Here is a 22,795-nt window from a genome sequence, read left to right as displayed (position 1 = left end):
ATGAGGGGTGGCCAGTCCTCTTCTGGCTGTGCCGGGTGGAGATTATAACAGAACATGGCCAAGATGTTCAAATGTTCATAAATGACCAGCATGGTCAAATAATAATAATCACAGTAGTTGTCGAGGGTGCAGCAAGTCAGCACCTCAGGAGTAAATGTCAGTTGGCTTTTCATAGCCGATCATTAAGAGTATCTCTACCACTCCTGCTGTCTCTAGAGACTGGGACAAGTAGTACGTCCAGTGAACAGGTCAGGATTCCATAGCCGCAGGCAGAACAGTTGAAACTGGAACAGCAGCACGGCCAGGTGGACTGGGGACAGCAAGGAGTCATCATGCCAGGTAGTCTTGAGGCATGATCCTAGGGCTCAGGTCCTCTGAGAGAAAGAGAGAAAGAGACTTGCTGGGACCAAAATTGGCATTAATGACCAGTTACCGAAGGAAATTGCAGAACGGCGTGAAGTCCTTTATCCAATTGTATCCAATTTTCAAGGAAAATAGATGAAAAGGGAAACGAGTAACTCTCGTCGTCGATAAACTATATATTGATAAGCAGTTGTTCAGAGACACAAAGACTACCCTATGGCTATGTTTAAAAAGTTCTTATAGACGAGGAAAATAAGGATAATAATACAATAAAACATATGGCTTTTCTATTTATCTTCACATATAACTAACTGGAACACAAAAGCACTAATTCAACATTGTGAAGATAAAAACTCAGTAAACAGAAGACACGGTATGTGTGGATGGATGGTGTGTGTTTATTTTATGTTTGGAAAAGTGTTGCGTTGAGTGAGAAAGGAAATGGTTGCATATCCCAGAACCAATGTATTATTGTGAGCAGGGGGTGTGAGAGAGCTTTCAATGTTGTTCAGATGATGGATATACTTTTATAATGAATTATACATCTCATTTATTTATTGTCCTATCATGGTGGAACAGTGTTTTAAAATAAATTATACATTTGATTTATTTATTGTCCTATCATTGTGGAACAGTGTTTTAAAATAAATTATACATTTGATTAATTTATTGTTCTATCATGGGGAACTACATTTTTAAAATAAACTATATCAAATGTATTTATTTATGATCCTATATTGATGGAACGGTCCACAACCCTATTCCCTAGACACCCACCTGAATGACCCAGATACTAAGGAGAAGTCCCAAACTGTTTTATGGGCCTGCTGTAAGCAGTCTGTATGCAGCCAAAATGCAGTCAGAGACCTAGAGTAGCACTGCCCCCTCAAGATTATGAGCCTGCTTGGCAGAGTTGGTCCTGCAAAGCCAAAGTCCCCTAAAGGGAGAGCATAATATACAAGGAATTTTTAAAACTGCTAATGAGAACCTTGGCGGCCTTGTACCTAGCTGGTGGGGATTCCGGTGGGTACCCCACCCAGCCAGTGGCAGTGTTGGTAACACTGGCTGCAGTAACCCATGGGGAGGAGGTCACACTCGGACAATCAGAGAGAAGGCATATTATTGTGGCCCTGGTGGCACAAAATCAAAGGTCTGACTGCACGTAGATGCTTGGGAATATGGTCAATATGGGGGACTGTGTTGTGGGTGTTTCAGGGAATATGGTCAATACGGGGGACTGTGTTGTGGGTGTTTCAGGGAATATGGTCAATACGGGGGACTGTGTTGTGGGTGTTTCAGGGAATATGGTCAATACGGGGGACTGTGTTGTGGGTGTTTCAGGGAATATGGTCAATACGGGGGACTGTGTTGTGGGTGTTTCAGGGAATATGGTCAATACGGGGGACTGTGTTGTGGGTGTTTCAGGGAATATGGTCAATACGGGGGACTGTGTTGTGGGTGTTTCAGGGAATATGGTCAATACGGGGGACTGTGTTGTGGGTGTTTCAGGGAAAAGGTGTACATTTGATTCACCAAATTATATTTTGAAAGAGGAAGTAAAATACTTTAAGAATATGTTTCTGTTTCAGTCTCCTCCATCTCCACTAACTGAAACTAATTGTATGGATTTTTTTCATAATAATAATGTAAAATTAAAATCTGTACAGTAAGACTCATGTGAAGGCCAAATTACAGAGGAGGAACTTATTGATACAATTAAAGCCTCCATGGCTGGATGTCATACCAGCTGAGGTATACCAAACCTTTTTTATATACTCAGAGGATCATTATTAGCATGTTTTAACCACTCCTTTATAAAATGGTAGATTATCAGACACGGAACAAGAAGGTCTGATATCATTATTACTGAAACAGGACCCAAGTGGTATATATAAAGATCCAGTCCATTTAAAAAATTGGAGACCTCTTACACTTCACTCCTAGCAAAATGCTTGGCGCATAGAGTTTAAAAAGTATTGTCAGACATTATTCATCCTAATAAGATATTTTTTACATGGACGATACATTGGAGATAATATAAGACAAGTACTGGAAACAATAGAATACTATGAAATATCGGCCAGGCCTGGTTTTCATAGCTGTTTTTGAAAAGTATGACTGGAGAGTATATATAAATGCCTAGAATATTTTAATTTTGGGCAATCTCTTATAAAATGGGTTAAAGTTATGCATAGTAACCATAGGTGTAAAATAGTAAATCATGGCTACATCTCAGAAATGGAGTAAACAATAAACAAGTCAATAACACAGTAGGAAAAAAAGGGGGGAAAAGAGTCTATATACATTGTGTGCAAAAGGCATGAGGAGGTAGGCGAATAATTACAATTTAGCAGATTAACACTGGAGTGATAAATGATCAGATGGTCATGTGCAGGTAGAGATACTGGTGTGCAAAAGAGCAGAAAAGTAAATAAATAAAAACAGTATGGGGATGAGGTAGGTAAATTGGGTGGGCTATTTACCGATGGACTATGTACAGCTGGTGCGATCGGTTAGCTGCTCAGATAGCCGATGTTTAAAGTTGGTGAGGGAGATAAAAGTCCCCAACTTTAGCGATTTTTGCAATTCGTTCCAGTCACAGGCAGCAGAGAACTGGAAGGAAAGGCGGCCAAATGAGGTGTTGGCTTTAGGGATGATCAGTGAGATACACCTGCTGGAGCACGTGCTACGGGTGGGTGTTGCCATCGTGACCAGTGAACTGAGATAAGGCGGAGCTTTACCTAGCATGGACTTGTAGATGACCTGGAGCCAGTGGGTCTGGCGACGAATATGTAGCGAGGGCCAGCCGACTAGAGCATACAGGTCGCAGTGGTGGGTGGTATAAGGTGCTTTAGTAACAAAATGGATGGCACTGTGATGAACTGCATCCAGTTTTCTGACTACAGTATTGGAAGCTATTTTGTAGATGACATCGCCGAAGTCGAGGATCGGTAGGATAGTCAGTTTTACTAGGGTAAGTTTGGCGGCGTGAGTGAAGGAGGCTTTGTTTTGCAAAATAGAAAGCCGACTCTAGATTTTATTTTAGATTGGAGATGTTTGATATGAGTCTGGAAGGAGAGTTTACAGTCTAGCCAGACACCTAGGTACTTATAGATGTCCACATATTCTAGGTCGGAACCATCCAGGGTGGTGATGCTATTCGGGCGTGCGGGTGCAGGCAGCGAACGGTTGAAAAGCATGCATTTGGTTTTACTAGCGTTTAAGAGCAGTTGGAGGCCACGGAAGGAGTGTTGTATGGCATTGAAGCTCGTTTGGAGGTAAGATAGCACAGTGTCCAAGGAAGGGCTAGAAGTATACAGAATGGTGTCGTCTGCGTAGAGGTGGATCAGGGAATCGCCCGCAGCAAGAGCAACATCATTGATATATACAGAGAAAAGAGTCGGCACGAGAATTGAACCCTGTGGCACCCCCATAGAGACTGCCAGAGGACCGGACAACATGCCCTCCGATTTGACACACTGAACTCTGTCTGCAAAGTAGTTGGTGAACCAGTCAAGGCAGTCATTAGAAAAACAGAGGCTACTGAGTCTGCCGATGAGAATATGGTGATTGACAGAGTCGAAAGCCTTGGCCAGGTCGATGAAGACGGCTGCACAGTACTGTCTTTTATCGATGGCGGTTATGATATCGTTTACTACCTTGAGCGTGGCTAAGGTGCACCCGTGACCAGCTCGGAAACCAGATTGCATAGCGGAGAAGGTACGATGGGATTCGAGATGGTCAGTGATCTGTTTGTTGACTTGGCTTTCGAAGACCTTAGATAGGTAGGGCAGGATGGATATAGGTCTGTAACAGTTTTGGTCCAGGGTGTCTCCCGCTTTGCAGAGAGGGATGACCGTGGCAGCTTTCCAATCCTTGGGGATCTCAGATTATATGAAAGAGAGGTTGAACAGGCTGGTAATAGGGGTTGCGACAATGGCGGCGGATAGTTTCAGAAATAGAGGGTCCAGATTGTCAAGCCCAGCTGATTTGTACGGGTCCAGGTTTTGCAGCTCTTTCAGAACATCTGCTATCTGGATTTGGGTAGAGGAGAAGCTGGGGAGGCTTGGGCGAGTAGCTGCGGGGGGGGGGGGGGGGGGGGGGGAGCTGTTGGCCGAGGTTGGAGTAGCCAGGAGGAAAGCATGGCCAGCCGTTGAGAAATGCTTGTTGAAGTTTTCAATTATCATGGATTTATCGGTGGTGACCGTGTTACCTAGCCTCAGTGCAGTGGGCAGCTGGGAGGAGGTGCTCTTGTTCTCCATGGACTTTACAGTGTCCCAGAACTTTTTGGAGTTAGAGCTACAGGATTCAAATTTCTGCCTGAAAAAGCTTGCCTTTGCTTTCCTGACTGACAGCGTGTATTGGTTCCTGGCTTCCCTGAACAGTTGCATATCGAGGGGACAATTCGATGCTATTGCAGTCCGCCACAGGATGTTTTTGTGCTGGTCGAGGGCAGTCAGGTCTGGAGTGAACCAAGGGCTATATCTGTTCTTAGTTCTGCATTTTTTGAACGGAGCATGCTTATCTAAGATGGTGAGGAAGTTACTTTTAAAGAATGACCAGGCATCCTCAACTGACGGGATGAGGTCAATATCTTTCCAGGATACACGGGCCAGGTCGATTAGAAAGGCCTGCTGCAGATGTATTTTAGGGAGCGTTTGACAGTGAAGAGGGGTGGTTGTTGGAACGCGGACCCGTAGCGGATACAGGCAATGAGGCAGTGATCGCTGAGATCCTGATTGAAGACAGCGGAGGTGTATTTGGAGGGCCAGTTGGTCAGGATAACGTCAATGAGGGTGCCCTTGTTTACAGATTTAGGGTTGTACCTGGTGGGTTCCTTGATGATTTGTGTGAGATTGAGGGCATCTAGCTTAGATTGTAGGGCTGCTGGGGTGTTAAGCATATCCCAGTTTAGGTCACCTAACAGACTCTCAAACTCTGAAGCTAGATGGGGGGCGATCAATTCACAAATGGTGTCCAGGGCACAGCTGGGAGCTGAGGGGGGTCGGTAGCAGGCGGCAACAGTGAGAGACTTATTTCTGGAGAGATTAATTTTTAAAATTAGAAGTTGGAACTGTTTGGGTATGGACCTGGAATGTATGACATTACTTTGCAGGCTATCGCTGCAGTAGACTGCAACTCCTCCCCCTTTGGCAGTTCTATCTTGACGGAAAATGTTATAGTTGGGTATGGAAATCTCTGAATTTTTGGTGGCCTTCCTAAACCAGGATTCAGACACGGCAAGGACATCAGGGTTGGCAGAGTGTGCTAAAGCAGTGAGTAAAACAAACTTAGGGGGGAGGCTTCTGATGTTGACATGCATGAAACCAAGGCTTTTTTGATCACAGAAGTCAAATAATGAGGGTGCCTGGGACATGCAGGGCCTAGGTTTATCTATTTATTATTGCCATCGAAATTTTAGCTGTTAAGATTAGATCAAACAATAATATTAAGGGATTAGAAATCCGTGGCTTAAAAACTAAGGTGTCATTGTACGCTGATGATTCATGTTTTCTTTCAAATCCACAATTAGAATCTCTCCACGGCCTCATAGAGGAGATACTTTTGCTATCCTCTCTGGATTAAAACCAAATTATGATGAGTGTACTATATTACGTATTGGATTTTTTAAAAATGCTAATTTTACATTACCTAGTAGTTTACCAATTAAATAGTCTGACAGAGATGTGGACATACTCAGTATACAAATCCCAAAAGAAAGAAATGATCTCACTCCAATAAATTTTTATAGAAAGTTAGCAAAAATAGATAAGATCTTGCTACCATGGAAAGGAAAATGCGTGTCTATTTGTGGAAAAAACACACTGATTACAGTTTTTTACAATCACTTTGGCACTAATTTCGGAACCTTGATGTCATTTTTCAAAACTCTAGACAAAAAACTCACAAGCAATGATCAAAATGCAAAAAGCTAAGATCATTTGTTCATTGAACTAAAATCACCTGTTAAAAATACCACAATTGAAAATCAAAGTATTACCATTTCAAAATGCAATTCAGACATTACATCTGAGATGTCTGTCTATTAATTTCATTACAATGATCTAACTATCAATTGATACAACTGCTCAAAATGATAAGTAACTGCTGCGTTACTCTTAATGCATAGATTTACGGAAACTGATGAACAATATTCCATGTTTAGATCATGAAAGTTTCAGGATAACGAGATCCATTGACACCAATTACCGTGGACCATGAACCAATTGGACTACATTATCTATGGATGTAATATTTCATCATCATTCTTTATCAGACACTGTTTCTATGGTCCCATGTACCACTTTTCCAGACCATGTTTTCAGATTTGACATTACTGTACACTCACCGGCCACTGCATTAGGTACACCTATCTAGTACTGGGTATGACCCCTTTTTGCCTCCACAACAGCCTGAATTATTCACGGTGTTGTACGTTAAGAGATGCCCTTCTGCACACGACTGTTTTAAACAGCTGTTATTTGAGCATTTGTGGTCTTTCTGTTAGCTTGAATGAGTCTGGACATTCTCCTCTGACCTCTCTCATTAACACTGAATGTGTTTTGTTTGTCGCACCATTCTCTCTAAACTCTAGAGACTGTAGTGCGTAAAAATCCTAGGAAGGCAGCTGTTTCTGAGATGCTGGAATCACCATGTGTGGCATCAACAATCATACACGGTCAAAGTTGCTTAGATTACGCATCTTGCCCCTTCTAATGTTTGGTCGAACAACATCTATAGCTCTCTACACTATATACTCTATATATTGAGTTGCAGGCAGCCACATGATTCGCTGTTTGAATGTAACCTTCCTTGATGAGCTAAATCAGGTCTGTAGAGCTGATGGCATGACCTATGTCATTGTGTGGGAAAATGACAAGGTCCACCATGCTCAAATGGTGCAAGCATGGTTTCAGGCCCATCCACAATTTACCACCCTGTACTTACCCCCATACTCTCCTATTCCTTAACCCGATTGAGGAATTTTTCTCCACATGGAGGTGGAAGGTATATGATAGGCGCCCTCACAAACAAGCCACCCTTCTCCAGGCCATGGATGACGCATGCAATGACATCACGGCAGACCAGTGTCAGGCCTGGTTTCGCCATGCCCGAAGATTCTTCCCAAGATGATTGGCTAATGAAAACATCTATTGTGATGTGGATGAGAACCTGTGGCCAACTCCACAAGACAGGGTTGAGGGAAATATAAAAGTACAGTAATCCATCCTTTGTTTTGCTTTTTACAGTAAGCCAGGTGAGGAACACTGCAGTGATGATTTACAGTAAGCCAGGTGAGGAACACAGCAGTGATGTTTTACAGTAAGCCAGGTGAGGAACACTGCAGTGATGTTTTACAGTAAGCCAGGTGAGGAACACAGCAGTGATGTTTTACAATAAGCCAGGTGAGGAACACTGCAGTGATGTTTTACAGTAAGCCAGGTGAGGAACACAGCAGTGATGTTTTTTCAGTAAGCCAGGTGAGGAACACAGCAGTGATGTTTTACAGTAAGCCAGGTGAGGAACACAGCAGTGATGTTTTACAGTAAGCCAGGTGAGGAACACAGCAGTGATGTTTTACAGTAAGCCAGGTGATGTTTTACAGTAAGCCAGGTGAGGAACACAGCAGTGATGTTTTACAGTAAGCCAGGTGATGTTTTACAGTAAACCAGGTGAGGAACACTGCAGTTGATGTTTTACTGTAGTTTTTTTTCTTTTTTTGTAGCTAATTATTTTTGCTTTGATTCAAAGAAACCTGTTGTGATTTTATTGTATTTCATCAAAACATTTCATATTTTGTTCAATGATTCCACTGTGTCTGTAGTATTCTCTCTACTAGTCATTTTACAGTGATGTATTTACGTGTAGTACCATAATGAAACATGTATCACATATTTTGTACTACAATATTTAATGATTGTACGAACAACTACACAGTGAAACTATCTTGTGTGTCTTGTGTGTGGGTGATCTAAATGAGTGTTCCTGTGGTATTTCATGATACATTAGTTATTTGAACCAATGATTCTGCAAGTGCAAGGTTTCTTTAAAGATATGAATGCACAATGCAATGTTTTGAACTGTGTTACAAGTGATGACCGGTTTGAGTTTTGTATCTTGAGTTTTGAAAAATGACCACAAGGTTCTGAAATTAGTGCCAAAGGGATTGTAAAAAACTGTAACTCTTTAGTCATATCACAGTTTACCTATTTGCTTATGGTTTTGCCTACAGCTAGTGACCTGCTTTTTAAATTATAGAAACAAAAAAGATTCAATTTTATTTGTAATAGCAAGCCAGACAAAATTAAAAGGGCCTATTTATACAACGAGTATGAATTCGGAGGGCAGAAATGATTAAACATTAAAGCATTAGACCTCTCACTAAAGGCATCAATCATACAAAATACATTTTTCAAAAAGGTATCATTTTAGTGAATTATATCATAAATAGGACTGGTGGTGTTATGTCACACATGCAGCTAACACAGACATATGGAAATGTCTGCTCTACCCAAAATTACAACCAACTAATTGCAGCGTGATAAATAAAATGGAAAATGGAAGAGGCAAAAACGTAAGGAACTTGTTTGTCGGCCCTGTATTAAAGAACATAAATGGTTAAAGAAAAGTGTGATATATTAAAACATATACTAATTTCATTTAAGGACCAAAAAACTGACAGCTGTGCCATATAAATAGCAAAATAGTTGGGAAGAGATTTTTGATGTACCCGTTCCATGGCACATGGTTTATGAATTGATACGCTAAACAACACCGGAGTAAAGACTTCAGATTTTTCAATTTAAATTACTATACGAAATCCATGCAACCAATAGAATGTTATATATATGGGGGATACAATCTTCCCAGCTCTGCAAACTTTGCTGTGAGGAGGCAGAGTCATTAGATAATTTATTTTGGTGCTGTGTACTGTAATTCAGCTTTTAGCTGCCAAGTACAGTCCACATGTGAAAAACAATTAATTAAACAACTACTATGGGATAACGTTTATTGCAACTCTATTGATAAAGACAGTGAATGTATTTATACTGTGAACAATGTATTATATAGTGCCAGGGGCTGGTATAGTAGTAGTACTACTGCATTGGACACATATCCCCATGGAGGCAGTGGTTCCATTCCCCATTCGGTTACTCTTTATCCCTCTCGTCTCATAATCTACTCCTAAATAAAGGAAACAATCACATAGTGTCTTAATAGGGCGTTGGGCCTCCACGAGCCATAACAGCTTCAATGCACCTCCTTGGCATAGATTCTACAAGTGTCTGGAACTCTGTTGGAGGGATGTGAAAACATTCTTCCACGAGAATTTCCATCATTTGGTGTCTTGATGATGGTGGTGGAAAATGTCTCCAGAATCTCCCAGAAGTGTTCAATTGGGTGACAGAGACACACCTCCTTTGAGACCCTTCTTTTAACGTCACTGAGATCTCTTCTTCTAAAGTCACTGAGATCTCTTCTTTTAAAGTCACTGAGATCTCTTCTTTTAAAGTCACTGAGATCTCTTCTTTTAAAGTCACTGAGATATCTTCTTTTAAAGTCACTGAGATCTCTTCTTCTAAAGTCACTGAGATCTCTTCTTTTAAAGTCACTGAGATCACTTCTTTTAAAGTCACTGAGATCTCTTCTTCTAAAGTCACTGAGATCTCTTCTTTTAAAGTCACTGAGATCTCTTCTTCTTGACATAATAGACAAAATAATGGGCAACTCTGTAATTTTACGCATGATGGAATGTTAATTGCTTAATTAACTCAGGAATCATACCTGTGTGAAAGCACGTGCTTTAAATATACTTTGTATCCCTCATTACTCATGTGTTTCCTTTGTTTTGGCACTTACGTTCCAGTTCTCTGCTGCCTGTGACTGGAACGAATTGCAAAAATCGCTGAAGTTGGAGACTTTTATCTCCCTCACCAACTTCAAACATCTGCTATCTGAGCAGCTAACCGATCGCTGCAGCTGTACATAGTCTATTGGTAAATAGCCCACCCATTTTCACCTACCTCATCCCCATACTGTTTTTATTTATATATTTTTCTGCTCTTTTGCACACCAATATCTCTACCTGTACATAACCATCTGATCATTTATCACTGCAGTGTTAATCTGCATAATTGTAATTATTTGCCTACCTTCTCATGCCTTTTGCACACAATGTATATATAGACTCCCCATTTTTCTACTGTGTTATTGACTTGTTAATTGTTTACTCCATGTGTAACTCTGTGTTGTCTGTTCACACTGCTATGCTTTATCTTGGCCAGGTCGCAGTTGCAAATGAGAACTTGTTCTCAACTAGCCTACCTGGTTAAATAAAGGTGAAATAAAAAAAAATAATAAATAAAATTACCCGTTTGTCTATCGATAAAACTCATAAATACAATTCAAATATATAACAAAAACATTAATCCAGCAAACGGCATCCTTATCCGTGTCCTCAGAACATGTGCAGACCAGTCGGCTAGAGTGTTTACATATTCAATCTTTCCCGATCCCAGTCTGCTGTCTCCACTTGCTTAAAGATGGCCACCATTGTTCCTGTACCCAAGAAAGCAAAGGCAACTGAACTAAATGACTATTGCCCCATAGCACTCACTTCTGTCATCATGAAGTGCTTTGAGAGGCTAGTCAAGGATCATATCACCTTCACCTTATCGGACACCCTAGACCCACTTCAGTTTGCATACCACCCCAATAGATCCACAGACGATGCAATCTCCATCCCACTGCACACTGCCCTATCCCATCTGGTCAAGAAGAATACCTATGTAATAATGCTGTTCATTGACTACAGCTCAGCAAGGAGGTGACTGAACATGTTGTTTGGTGAAAGAAAATACTATACAAAATACAATACATTATTATTCCCTTAGCATTATTACAGAGAATCAGACATGATGCTAAGACCTACTGACAATGTTCGTCTATGGAGATTGCATGGCTGTGTGCTCGATTTTATACACCTATCAGTAACAGGTATGGCTGAAATAGCCGAATCCACTAATTTGAAGGTGTGTCCACATACCTTTGTATATATAGAAGAGGAGAGATACTCTCTGAGGCCTCAGAGAGTAGAGGACACAGTGCACTACAGCAGCACAGCCAAACACTGATTGGCTGAATGTGTGATTCGATGTGTGTGTGTTTGTTTGCTTGTGCATGTGTGTGAGCATGTGTGTGTGTTTGTGTGCACGTGTGTGTGTTTGTGTGTGTGTTTGTGTGTTTGTGTGCATGTGTGTGTGTTTGTGTGCGTGTGAATGTGTGTGTGTGTTTGTGTGTGTGTGTGTTTGTGTGCGTGTGCGTGTGTGTGTTTCTGTGCGTGTGTTTGTGTTTCTGTGCGTGTGTTTGTGTGCATGTGTGCGTGTTTGTGTGCATGTGTGTGTGTGTTTGTGTGCGTGTGCATGTGTGTGTGTTTGTGTGCGTGTGAATGTGTGTGTGTGTTTGTGTGTGTGTGTGTGTTTGTGTGCATGTGTGTGTGTTTGTGTGCATGTGTGTGTGTGTGTTTGTGTGCGTGCGTGTGTGTTTGTGTGCATGTGTGTGTGTTTGTGTGCGTGTGCATGTGTGTGTGTGTGTGTTTGTGTGCATGTGTGTGTGTTTGTGTGCATGTGTTTGTGTGCATGTGAGCATGTGTGTGTGTTTCTGTGCGTGTGTGTGTGTTTCTGTGCGTGTGCATGTGTGTGTGTGTGTTTGTGTTTGTGTGTGTGTGCGTGTGTGTGTGTGTTTGTGTGCGTGTTTGTGTGCGTGTTTGTGTGCGTGTTTGTGTGCGTGTTTGTGTGTGTGTGTTTGTATGTGTCTGTGTGTGCGTGTGTATGTGTGTGTGTTTGTGTGTGTGTGTGTGTGTTGGGTGTGTGTGTGTATGTGTGTGTGTGTGTGTGTGTGTGTGTGTGTGTGTGTGTGTGTGTGTGTGTGTTGTGTGTGTGTGTGTTTGTGTGTGTTTGAATGTGTGTTTGAGTGTGTGTTTGTGTGCGTGTTTGTGTGTGTGTTTGTGTGTGTGTGTGTGCGTGCGTGTGCATGTGTGCGTGTTTGTGTGTGTGTTTGTGTGTGTGCATGTGTGTGCGGGTTTGTGTGTGTGTATGTGTGTTTGTGGGTGTGTTTGTGTGTGTGTGTGTGTGTGGGTTTGTGTGTGTGTGTGGGTTTGTGTGTGTGTATGTGTGTTTGTGGGTGTGTGTTTGTGTGTGTGTGTGTTTGCGTGTGTTTGTGTGTGTGCATGTGTGTGCGGGTTTGTGTGTGTGTATGTGTGTTTGTGGGTGTGTTTGTGTGTGTGTGTGTGTGTGGGTTTGTGTGTGTGTATGTGTGTGTGCATGTGTGTGCGGGTTTGTGTGTGTGTATGTGTGTTTGTGGGTGTGTTTGTGTGTGTGTGTGTGGGTTTGTGTGTGTGTATGTGTGCGGGTTTGTGTGTGTGCATGTGTGCATGCGTGTGTGTTTGTGTGTGTTTGTGTGTGTGTTTGTGTGCGTGTGCATGTGTGCGTGTTTGTGTGTGTGTTTGTGTGTGCATGCGTGTGTGTTTGTGTGTGTTTGTGTGTGTGTGTTTGTGTGCGTTTGTGTGCGTGTGCATGTGTGCGTTTGCGTGTTTGTGTGTGTGTGTGTGAGTGTGTGTGTTTACCGGAGATGACGGAGTCGTTCCAACGGTCAGGATCGTCTAGACGTCTGTTCTCCTTGTTCTCATCTGACTCTCTCTCTCTTTCCTTCTCCCTCTCCTTCTCTCTCTCCTTCTCCCTCTCCTTCTCTCTCTCCTTCTCTCTCTCCGAGGCTCCGAACAGCTCTTTCTCCACGCTGGCTGTATGCAACAGATGACCGTCGGACCAACGCTTCGGAGAAGAGTGTATCTCCTTTGGTTGGAAACTGGAGGACAACAGAGCACATAGATACCTTCAAATAAAAGGGGGGATTGATCTGGCAACTGAAGGGCTGCTGGGTTCAAATCCTAACAATCCTCTACCGTTGTGGCCTTGAGCAAGGCACTTTACCCTACAACAACATGCTTTCCATCCATCTACCTGTGCTGTCTGTGTTTGGTGATTGATTGATTGGTGTCCTACATGTGCTGTCTGTGTTTGGTGATTGATTGATTGGTGTCCTACCTGTGCTGTCTGTGTTTGGTGATTGATTGATTGGTGTCCTACCTGTGCTGCCTATGTTTGGTGATTGATTGATTGGTGTCCTACCTGTGCTGTCTGTGTTTGGTGATTGATTGATTGGTGTCCTACCTGTGCTGTCTGTGATTGGTGATTGATTGATTGGTGTCCTACCTGTGCTGTCTATGTTTGGTGATTGATTGATTGGTGTCCTACCTGTGCTGTCTGTGTTTGGTGATTGATTGATTGGTGTCCTACCTGTGCTGTCTGTGTTTGGTGATTGGTGTCCTACCTGTGCTGTCTGTGATTGGTGTCCTACCTGTGCTGCCTATGTTTGGTGATTGATTGATTGGTGTCCTACCTGTGCTGTCTGTGTTTGGTGATTGATTGATTGGTGTCCTACCTGTGCTGTCTGTGATTGGTGATTGATTGATTGGTGTCCTACCTGTGCTGTCTGTGTTTGGTGATTGATTGATTGGTGTCCTACCTGTGCTGTCTGTGTTTGGTGATTGATTGATTGGTGTCCTACCTGTGCTGTCTGTGATTGGTGTCCTACCTGTGCTGTCTATGTTTGGTGATTGATTGATTGGTGTCCTACCTGTGCTGTCTATGTTTGGTGGCGAGGGCGCGATGGAGCTCCTCAATGATGCAGCTGGGTGGTGGTGGGGGGTGCAGCATCCCCAGGTGGGGAGAGCCAGTAGGCGTGGTGATCCGTCCTCTCAGCAAGGAATCCGGGGAGGTTCTGGGCAGGGTGAAGGTCCTGGGGAAAGTGGCTGGAGACTTCTTCCTCTCTGGGTTAGCACCCGACTTAGGGAAAGGGTGAGGACCTGGAGAGAGTATTATAATAATACAATGTTACTGTTACTCTGTTGGTAAATATAATTGGTGAAGGTCCTGGGTAAAATGGTACAGACGTTATGGTTGGAGACCTCTTCATGGATTAGGTTGAGGACCTGTCTGTTATCAGACATTATGGTTGGAGACCTCTTCATGGATTAGGTTGAGGACCTGTCTGTTATCAGACATTATGGTTGGAGACCTCTTCATGGATTAGGTTGAGGACCTGTCTGTTATCAGACATTATGGTTGGAGACCTCTTATGGTTGGAGACCTCTTCATGGATTAGGTTGAGGACCTGTCTGTTATCAGACATTATGGTTGGAGACCTCTTCATGGATGTCTGTTATCAGACATTATGGTTGAGGACCTGTCTGTTATCAGACATTATGGTTGGAGACCTCTTCATGGATTAGGTTGAGGACCTGTCTGTTATCAGACATTATGGTTGGAGACCTCTTCATGGATTAGGTTGAGGACCTGTCTGTTATCAGACATTATATACGTAATACTCTGTTAGCCAAGTTCCTGGGTAGAGTGGCTGGGTGTGGACCTACAGCAGGGATGGGCAACTGTGATGGGGATGGGGGCCACACAAAATCTGAACTCATCATGAGGGGCCACTGGTCGTCCTCCAAATTTTGAAATCGAAATGTATTCTACTATTCCAACTCATAATAGCAAGTTGAGCCCACGACTGAGTCCCCCCCCGAAAAAAATATATACCTGAGCCCACGCCTGAGTCCCCCTTGCCTTCAAAAAGTATTCATAACTTTTTCCACATTTTGTTTTGTTACAGCCTGAATATAAAATGGATGATATTTTTTTTCCCTCACTAATCAACACACAATACATCATAATGACACAGTGAAAACATGGTTTTAGAAATGTTTGAAATGTCACATAGGTTTTCACATCCCTGAGTCAATACATGTTAGAAACACCTTTGTCTGCTGTGAGTCATTATGGGACTCTAAGAGCTTTCCACAACAGAATTGTGAAACAGTTGCCCATTACTCTTTTCAAAATAATTCTTCAAGCTCTGTCAAATTGGTTGTTGATCATTGCTAGACAACAATTTTCAGGTCTTCTCATAGATTTAAGCAGATTTAAGTCAAAACTCTAACTCAGCCACTCAGGAAGATTCACTGTCTTCTTGGTAAGCAACTCCAGTGTAGATTTGGCCTTGTGTTTTTGGTTATTGTCCTGCTGAAAGGTGAATTCATCTCCCAGTGTCTGGTGGAAAGCAGGCTGAACCAGGTTTTCCTCTAGGATTTTGCCTGTGCTTAGCTTCATTCCGTTTCTTTTTTATCCTCAAAAAACTCTCCAATCCTTAATGATTACAAGCATACCCATAACATGATGCAGCCACCACTGTTGTTGAAAATATGCAGAACGGTACTCAGTAATGTGTTGGATTTGGCCTAATTTGCCAATTTTTTTGCGATATTACTTTAGTGCCTTGTTGCAAACAGGATACATGTTTTGGAATATGTTTATTCTGTACAGGCTTCCTTCTTTTCACGCTGTCATTTAGGTTAGTATTGTGGAGTAACTACAATGCTGTTGATCCATCCTCAGTTTTCTCCTATCACAGCCATTAAACTCTGTACCTCATTTAAAGTCACCATTGGCCTCATGGTTTGCTTCCTCTCTGGTAACTGAGTTAGGAAGGACACCTGTATCTTTGTAGTGACTGGGTGTATTGATACACCATCCAAAGTGTAATAAATAACTTCAACATGCGCAAAGGGATATTGAAAGTCTGATTTTTTTTACCAATAGTTGCCCTACCTTGCAAGGAAAACCTCCTTGGTCTTTGTGGTTGAATCTGTGTTTGAAATTCACTGCTCGACTGAAGGACCTTACAATAATTGTATATTATACAGAGATGATGTCACAATCGCCGTAGTGGAAATGACCGGACCAAGGTGCAGGGTGGTCAGCGTACATTTTACTTTATTATAAATGTCGCCAACAAAACAAGAAACAACAAAAAAAATGAATGTGAAGCTCACTAGGGCTATACAGGCCACTAACAAAGACAACTACCCACAACTAAGGTGGAAAAACAGGCTGCCTAAGTATGATTCCCAATCAGAGACAACGATAGACAGCTGTCCCTGATTGAGAACCATACCCGGCCTAACACAAAGAAATAGAAAACATAGAAATAAAGAAACTAGAATATCCACCAAAAACTGACTCTAAAGGGGAGGGTCCGGGTGGGCATCCCTTTGGTGGCGGCACGTAGACCCCCCTCCGCCTCTGTCTCCCCCCACTTTGGTGGCGCCTCTGGTGCGGGGACCCTCGCTGCCGGCCCCGGACTGGCCCGTGGAGCAGGCACAGGACTCACCAGGCTGGGGAGACCTACTGGAGGCCTGGTCGTTGGAGGAGGCACAGGATTCACCAGGCTGGGGAGACTTACTGGAGGCCTGGTCCTTGGAGAAGGCACAGGATGAACCGGGCTGTGGGGGAGCACTGGAGATCTGGTGCGTATCCCTGGCATCCCTCTTCCAGGCTGAATGCCCACTTTAGCCCGACACGTGCGGAGCGCAGGCAGAGGACACCCTGAGCAGTCACAGCGCACCGGAGACACAGTGCGCAGAGCCGGCGCAGGATACCCTGGGCCGAAACGGCGCACCGGAGACCAAACGCGCTGAGGTGGCTCCGCCCTGGCTGGATGCCCACTCTAGCAGAGAGCTGGCATATAGCGCACCGGGCTATGAGAGCGCACTGGAGACACCGTGCGCATCCCTGCCTAACACAGTGCCTGACCAGTCACACGCTCCCCCCGGTAAGCACAGGGTGTTGGCTCAAGTCTCCAACCTGACTCAGCCAATCTCCTCGTGTGCCACCCCCCAAAAATAATTTGGGTCTGCCTATCGTGCCTGCCCCGCTGTGTCAACTCCTCGTACTGTCGCCGCTCTGCGTTTGCCGCTTGTATCGCCTCCCTTGGACTCACCAGCCTTTGCCCAGGGTCCCTTGTATTCCAATATCTCCATTCCTACAGAAAACGCTGCTCCTCCCGGCAACGCCGCTTGGTCCGTTTGTGGTGGGTAGTTCAGTCACGGGCGTCGTCAGGGTGGAAATGAGAATACCCACCCTAGTCACATCCTGGCCTAACCAAAATAGAGAATAAAAGCCTCTCTATGGCCAGGGCGTGACAAATGAGGTAGTCATTAAAAAAAATCACCATTTATTGCACACAGAGTGAGTCCATGCAACTTATTATGTGACTCGTTTTAGGCTTGTCATTACAAAGGGATTGAATATTTATTGAATCAAGACATTTCAGTGTTTTATTTTTTACTTTAATTTATTTAATAAACAATTACTTAGCTCTATTTTCTTAAAACTGCATTGTCTGTTAAGGGCTTGTAAGTAAGCATTTCACAGTACACCTGTTGTATTTGGCGCAAATGACAAATAAAATAAATTTTTATGAAAACAAGATTGAACCCTTGGGCCTGAATGCTATAAGCGCCACATTTGGAGGAAACCTGGCACTATCCCTACGGTGAAGCATTGTGGTGACAGCATCATTCTATGGGGATGTTTTTCAGCAGCAGGGACTAGGAGACTAGTCAAGATCAAGAGAAAGATGAACGGAACAAAGTACAGAGAGATCCTTGATAAAAAACCTGCTCCAGAGTGCTCAGGACCTCAGACTGGGGCGAAGAACAACCCTACGCACACAGCCAAGACAAGTCTCTGAATGTCCTTGAGTGGCCCAGCCAGTGCCCGGACTTGAACCTGATCGAACATCTCTGGAGAGACCTGAAAATAGCTGTGCAGCAACGCTCCCCATCCAATCTGACAGAGCTTGAGAGGATCTGCAGAGAAGAATGGGAGAAACTACCCAAATACAGGTGTGCCAAGTTTGTAGCGTCATACCCAAGAAGACTTGAGGCTGTAATCACTGCCAAAGGTGCTTCGACAAAGTCTTGAGTAAAGGGTCTGAATACTTATAATTTGTTTTTCAAAAATTACTCAAAACCTGTTTTTGCTTTGTCATTATGGGGTATTGTGTGTAGATTGATGAGGGCAAAAAATAATTTATTTCATTTTAGAATAAGGCTGTAATGTAACAAAATGTGGACAGAGTCAAGGGGTCTGAATACTTTCCGAATGCACTGTATACAGTATATATATATATATATATATATATATATATATATATATATATATATATATATATATATATAACATACTAGCCTGGTGGAGAGGTATGAGATATTATGATGATCTGTGATAGTTCAACCTAACCCCCTGTCAGCCCAGCTTGGACCGTATTAAGCCAGCAGTATGAGGCTTCTTAGCGTTAGCTAGCAGGCTAACAGGCCAGTAACAGAGGCTAGCTAGAAGCTGATTTGAGACTTACCCTCTAGACTGCCCAGCCTGGTCAGTAGTTTGGGCCGGTTGGGGGGTGGCGGGGTGCCGGCCCGGCAGGATGGTGGGTCCATTGGGTGGGGTGTCTCCTGTCCCCCTCCTGTCTCAGCCTGTCCCAGATTATTGTCCACACAGGACTCACAGAGGGACGCATCCTCCTCTCCACCCTCCTCATTCTGGCTAGGGACAGCCACCATCACAGTATCCTCTGTCAGGTCCATCACTGAAACAAACAATATCATCATCAACAACACAGTCCTCTGTCAAATTATTGATATTAAAAGTTTTCTTGTGAATCTGAAATGAATCAGCTGGCTTACTGTGGTTCTGATCACCTATCATTGTGCCTTTATAAGATGCCATACATAATATGACTGCAGAGGTTCACGAAAACAGCCGACACTGCACTGCAGTCCTAAATCAAAATTTGGGGGGACATTTGTCCTACCTGTAGAGGGGTAAGAGGTCAGAGGTTAGAGGTCGTACCTGTAGAGGGGTTGTCTTCGTCGCTGACCAGGTCCTCTGAGGTGGTTGCCAGGGGAGCCAGAGGTTCCTCCTCCTCTGCATCTGATTGGCTGGGAGGGTCCTCTACCCCCCCACACACCTCACAACAGTCTAAACACACACACACAAACACAAACAAACACAAACAAACACACACAAACACACACAAACAAACACACACAGGAGTTATACGTTTATCGGCATGAAAGTATTAACTTTTTTATTATTACTGTGTGTGTGTGTGTGTGTGTGTGTGTGTGTGTGTGTGTGTGTGTGTGTGTGTGTGTGTGTGTGCCCTGTGTGTGCGTGTACCTGTGTGTGTGTGTGTGTGTGTGTGTGTGTGTGTGTACCTGGCTCAGTCCCCTCCAGGCCCCTCCTAACCAGTTGGTCTGGGGTCTCCAGGCCCCTCCTAACCAGTTGGTCTGGGGTCTGTGGTACCGCTTCCTTCCTCTCTACAGCTGAAACACACAGAACAATATCAGCAGGTTCATCCTACATTCCGTTAGATAAAAGTCAAGTGTCCATCTTGGTCTCTCACCTGAGGAGTTCTGCTGCTTCTTTTTCCTCCACTTCCAGGGTTTAAAGATCCGCCCCAGACTGGCCAGTTTACTGTTCATCCTTACGGGAGGGGTCCGCACCCCCGAGACCACACCCCCCAGAGCACCCTCCCCCTGCTGCTGCTCCATCACTGAGAGGAGAGAGGGAGGAGGAGAGGAGAGGAAGGGAAGAGAAGAGAGCTCAGATTTAACACAGCATCACCTATAGGACTAACAGGGAACTGTTAGAGGGTAGTGCGAATGGCCCAGCACATCACTGGTGCCAAGCTTCCTGCCATCCAGGACCTATATACTAGGCAGTGTCAGAGGAAGGCCCAAAAAATTGCCAAAGACCCCAGCCACCCTACTGTAGTCATAGAATGTTTTATCTGATACCGCACAGCAGGCGGTACCAGAGCGCCAAGTCTAGGTCCAAAAGACTTCTTAACAGCTTCTACCCCCAAGCCATAAGACTGCTGAACAGCTAATCAAACGGCTACCTATTTGTATTGTCCCCCCTCCACCCCCCATTTTTACGCTGCTGCTACTCTCTGTTAATTATCTATGCATAGTCCCTTTACCTCTACCTACAGGTACATATTGCTTGAATTACCTCAACAACAAAAAAACGACCACAGACTGGTTTAATGCAGACTGTAAAATTATAAGGAAAAAACTTAGAACACTATCCAACCAAAAGCACAGAGACCCAAAATAATGGTGAATTACGCCTTCATTACTGTGAGACTTTAAAACTCTATAAACGTACACTCAGAACCAAAAAAGCACAGTACAACAGCAAGCAGCTGACACTAATTGAGGAATCCATAAACACAAACAACTTCTGGCAAAACTGGAAAAACCTGAAAGAAAATTCAAACTAGAGGAATTAGAGATGCAAAATGGGGACATACGGACAACCCATTTAAAAACCCTCTGCAACACCGTTCAAATTGATGCAAATGCAGAACAACGTCAAATTCATGAGAAGTTCAATGTATTAGAAATAGCTGGAAAGGACAATCAAAATCAATTGGATTCCCTAATTTACTGACCAGGAGCTCTATAAGAAATTTCAGGCACTCACATTTTTTAAAGCATGCGGGCCTGATGGTAACCTAAATAATTTCAGGTTCTGCCCCAAATCCAAAAGACTGCTGAACAGCTTCTACCCCCAATCCATAACATTGCTGAACAGCTTCTACCCTCAATCCATAAGACTGCTGAACAGCTGCTACCCCCAAGCCATAAGGCTGCTGAACAGCTAATCACATGGATACCCAGAATATCGTATAAACCCAAGATGGCGTAGCAGTAGGACGTGTGTGTTTGTCTTTGTCTTATCCCGTGTCTTATCCCGTGTCTTATCCCGTGTCTTATCCCGTGTCTTATCCCGTGTAAATAGCCAGTATTTTTCGTATATAACTTAATCTCACTTTCTATCTACAAACTAAATATACTTTCCTGCAACCTGCCTCACCCAATGTGGTACGGATCTGCAAGTTGTATTCCTTAAAACTGGAACTTCCATCAGGGTCAAGCCAGCTAACTAGCTACTAGCCTTTGTTAGCCACGGCTAGCGGTCTTCACCTTTTTCTCAGTCACCAGCCAGCCTTAGCTCGGACAAAACCTACCAGTCTGCACAGCGCGATATCAACCCAGAGCATATCGGACTGCTTCTCTCTACCACATCACCGGATTCCTGCCGCTCTGGATCATTACACCGGATCATTGCAGCTAGCTAGCTGCAAACGTGTGGCTACTGTTAGCTAACGGTCCCGAAGCAAGCACCAGCTAGCCTTGAGCTAGCCTCGAGCTAGGCCCATATACCAGCTAATTCTAGGGCTACAATACCTCCTTTGCCAATTGGCCTGGACCCTTTATTATCGACACGGAGCCCCGCCGATCCATCAAGACTGGACTGCCGACGTGATCGCCCGATGTGGTCTCAACAGGCTATTCTGTTACAATGTCGCCGCCCCGCTAGCTTTCTGAACGCTGTGTCCTGCTCACCTAGCATAGTAGTGATACCCTGACTCACCTATTGCTGCTCTTTTGACCCTATGATCACTCGGCTACACAGCTGATGCCCCCTGGACTGTTTCAACAACACGGTACCTAATTTTGTTTACCTGTCTGACCCAGCCCCGAACTCAGGTCCTATATGTGCCTAACTGACCCGCTCTGCCCATTCATCGCCATTTAGCCATTGTTGTCTTAGCTCTCCTGAGCAACACCTGTGATTGCTTTATGCCTCTCTCTAATGTCAATATGCCTCGTCAACTGCTGTCTTTGCTAGTTCTTATTGTTCTTTTTCACTGTAGAGCCCTCAGGCCTGCTCAAAATGCCTTATAAAGCTCTTTTGTCCCACCCCACACATATGCGGAGACCTCACCTGGCTTAACTGACGCCACCAGAGACAAAACCTCTCTCATCGTCACTCAACACTTAGGTTTACCTCCACTGTACTCACATCCTACTATACCATTGTCTGTACATTATGCCCTGAATCTATTCTACCACGCCCAGAAATCTGCTCCTTTTATTCTCTGTCCCCAATGCACTAGAAAACCAGTTATTATAGCCTTTAGCAGTACCCTTATCCTACTCCGCCTCTGTTCCTCTGGTGATGTAGAGGTTAACCCAGACCCTGTAGCCCCCAGTTCCACTCCTATTCCCCAGGCGCTATAATTTGTTGACATCTGTAACAGTAAAAGCCTTGGTTTCATGCATGTTATTAGAAGCCTACTCCCTAAGTTTGTTTTATTCACTGCTTTAGCACACTCTGCCAACCCTGATGTCCTAGCAGTGTCTGAATCCCGGCTTAGGAAGGCAAACAAAAATTTGGAGATTTCCATCCCCAACTACAACATTTTCCTCCAAGATAGAACTGCAAAGAGGGTGGAGTTGCAAACTACTGCAGAGATAGCCTGCAGAGTTCTGTCATGCTATACAGGTCTATCCCCAAACAGTTCGAGCTTCTACTTTTTTTAAATTCACCTTTCCAGAAACAAGTCTCTTACTGTTGCCGCTTGTTATAGACCCCTGTCAGCCCCCAGCTGTGCC

At 43.8% G+C, this 22,795-nt stretch overlaps 1 protein-coding gene across 1 annotated transcript in view; it reads right to left on the bottom strand.

Moving 5' to 3' along the window:
• LOC139369527 (phosphatase and actin regulator 3-like) overlaps nucleotides 1-22,795 on the bottom strand; it is a 76,087-nt gene that overhangs the window by 24,941 nt on the left and 28,351 nt on the right. Inside the window, exons 2-7 of the mRNA XM_071108768.1 lie at nucleotides 19,732-19,881; nucleotides 19,544-19,651; nucleotides 19,176-19,304; nucleotides 18,682-18,912; nucleotides 14,059-14,287; nucleotides 12,989-13,227 (exon numbers count right to left, since the gene is read on the bottom strand). Coding sequence (XP_070964869.1) covers nucleotides 12,989-13,227; nucleotides 14,059-14,287; nucleotides 18,682-18,912; nucleotides 19,176-19,304; nucleotides 19,544-19,651; nucleotides 19,732-19,881 — 1,086 coding nt within the window. The remainder of the gene's footprint in view (nucleotides 1-12,988; nucleotides 13,228-14,058; nucleotides 14,288-18,681; nucleotides 18,913-19,175; nucleotides 19,305-19,543; nucleotides 19,652-19,731; nucleotides 19,882-22,795) is intronic.

Source organism: Oncorhynchus clarkii, chromosome 17, assembly GCF_045791955.1.
Source record: "Oncorhynchus clarkii lewisi isolate Uvic-CL-2024 chromosome 17, UVic_Ocla_1.0, whole genome shotgun sequence".
Taxonomy (NCBI): domain Eukaryota; kingdom Metazoa; phylum Chordata; class Actinopteri; order Salmoniformes; family Salmonidae; genus Oncorhynchus; species Oncorhynchus clarkii.
The sequence above is the reverse complement of the archived record's forward strand: the minus strand, read 5'-3'. Positions and strand labels throughout refer to the sequence as shown.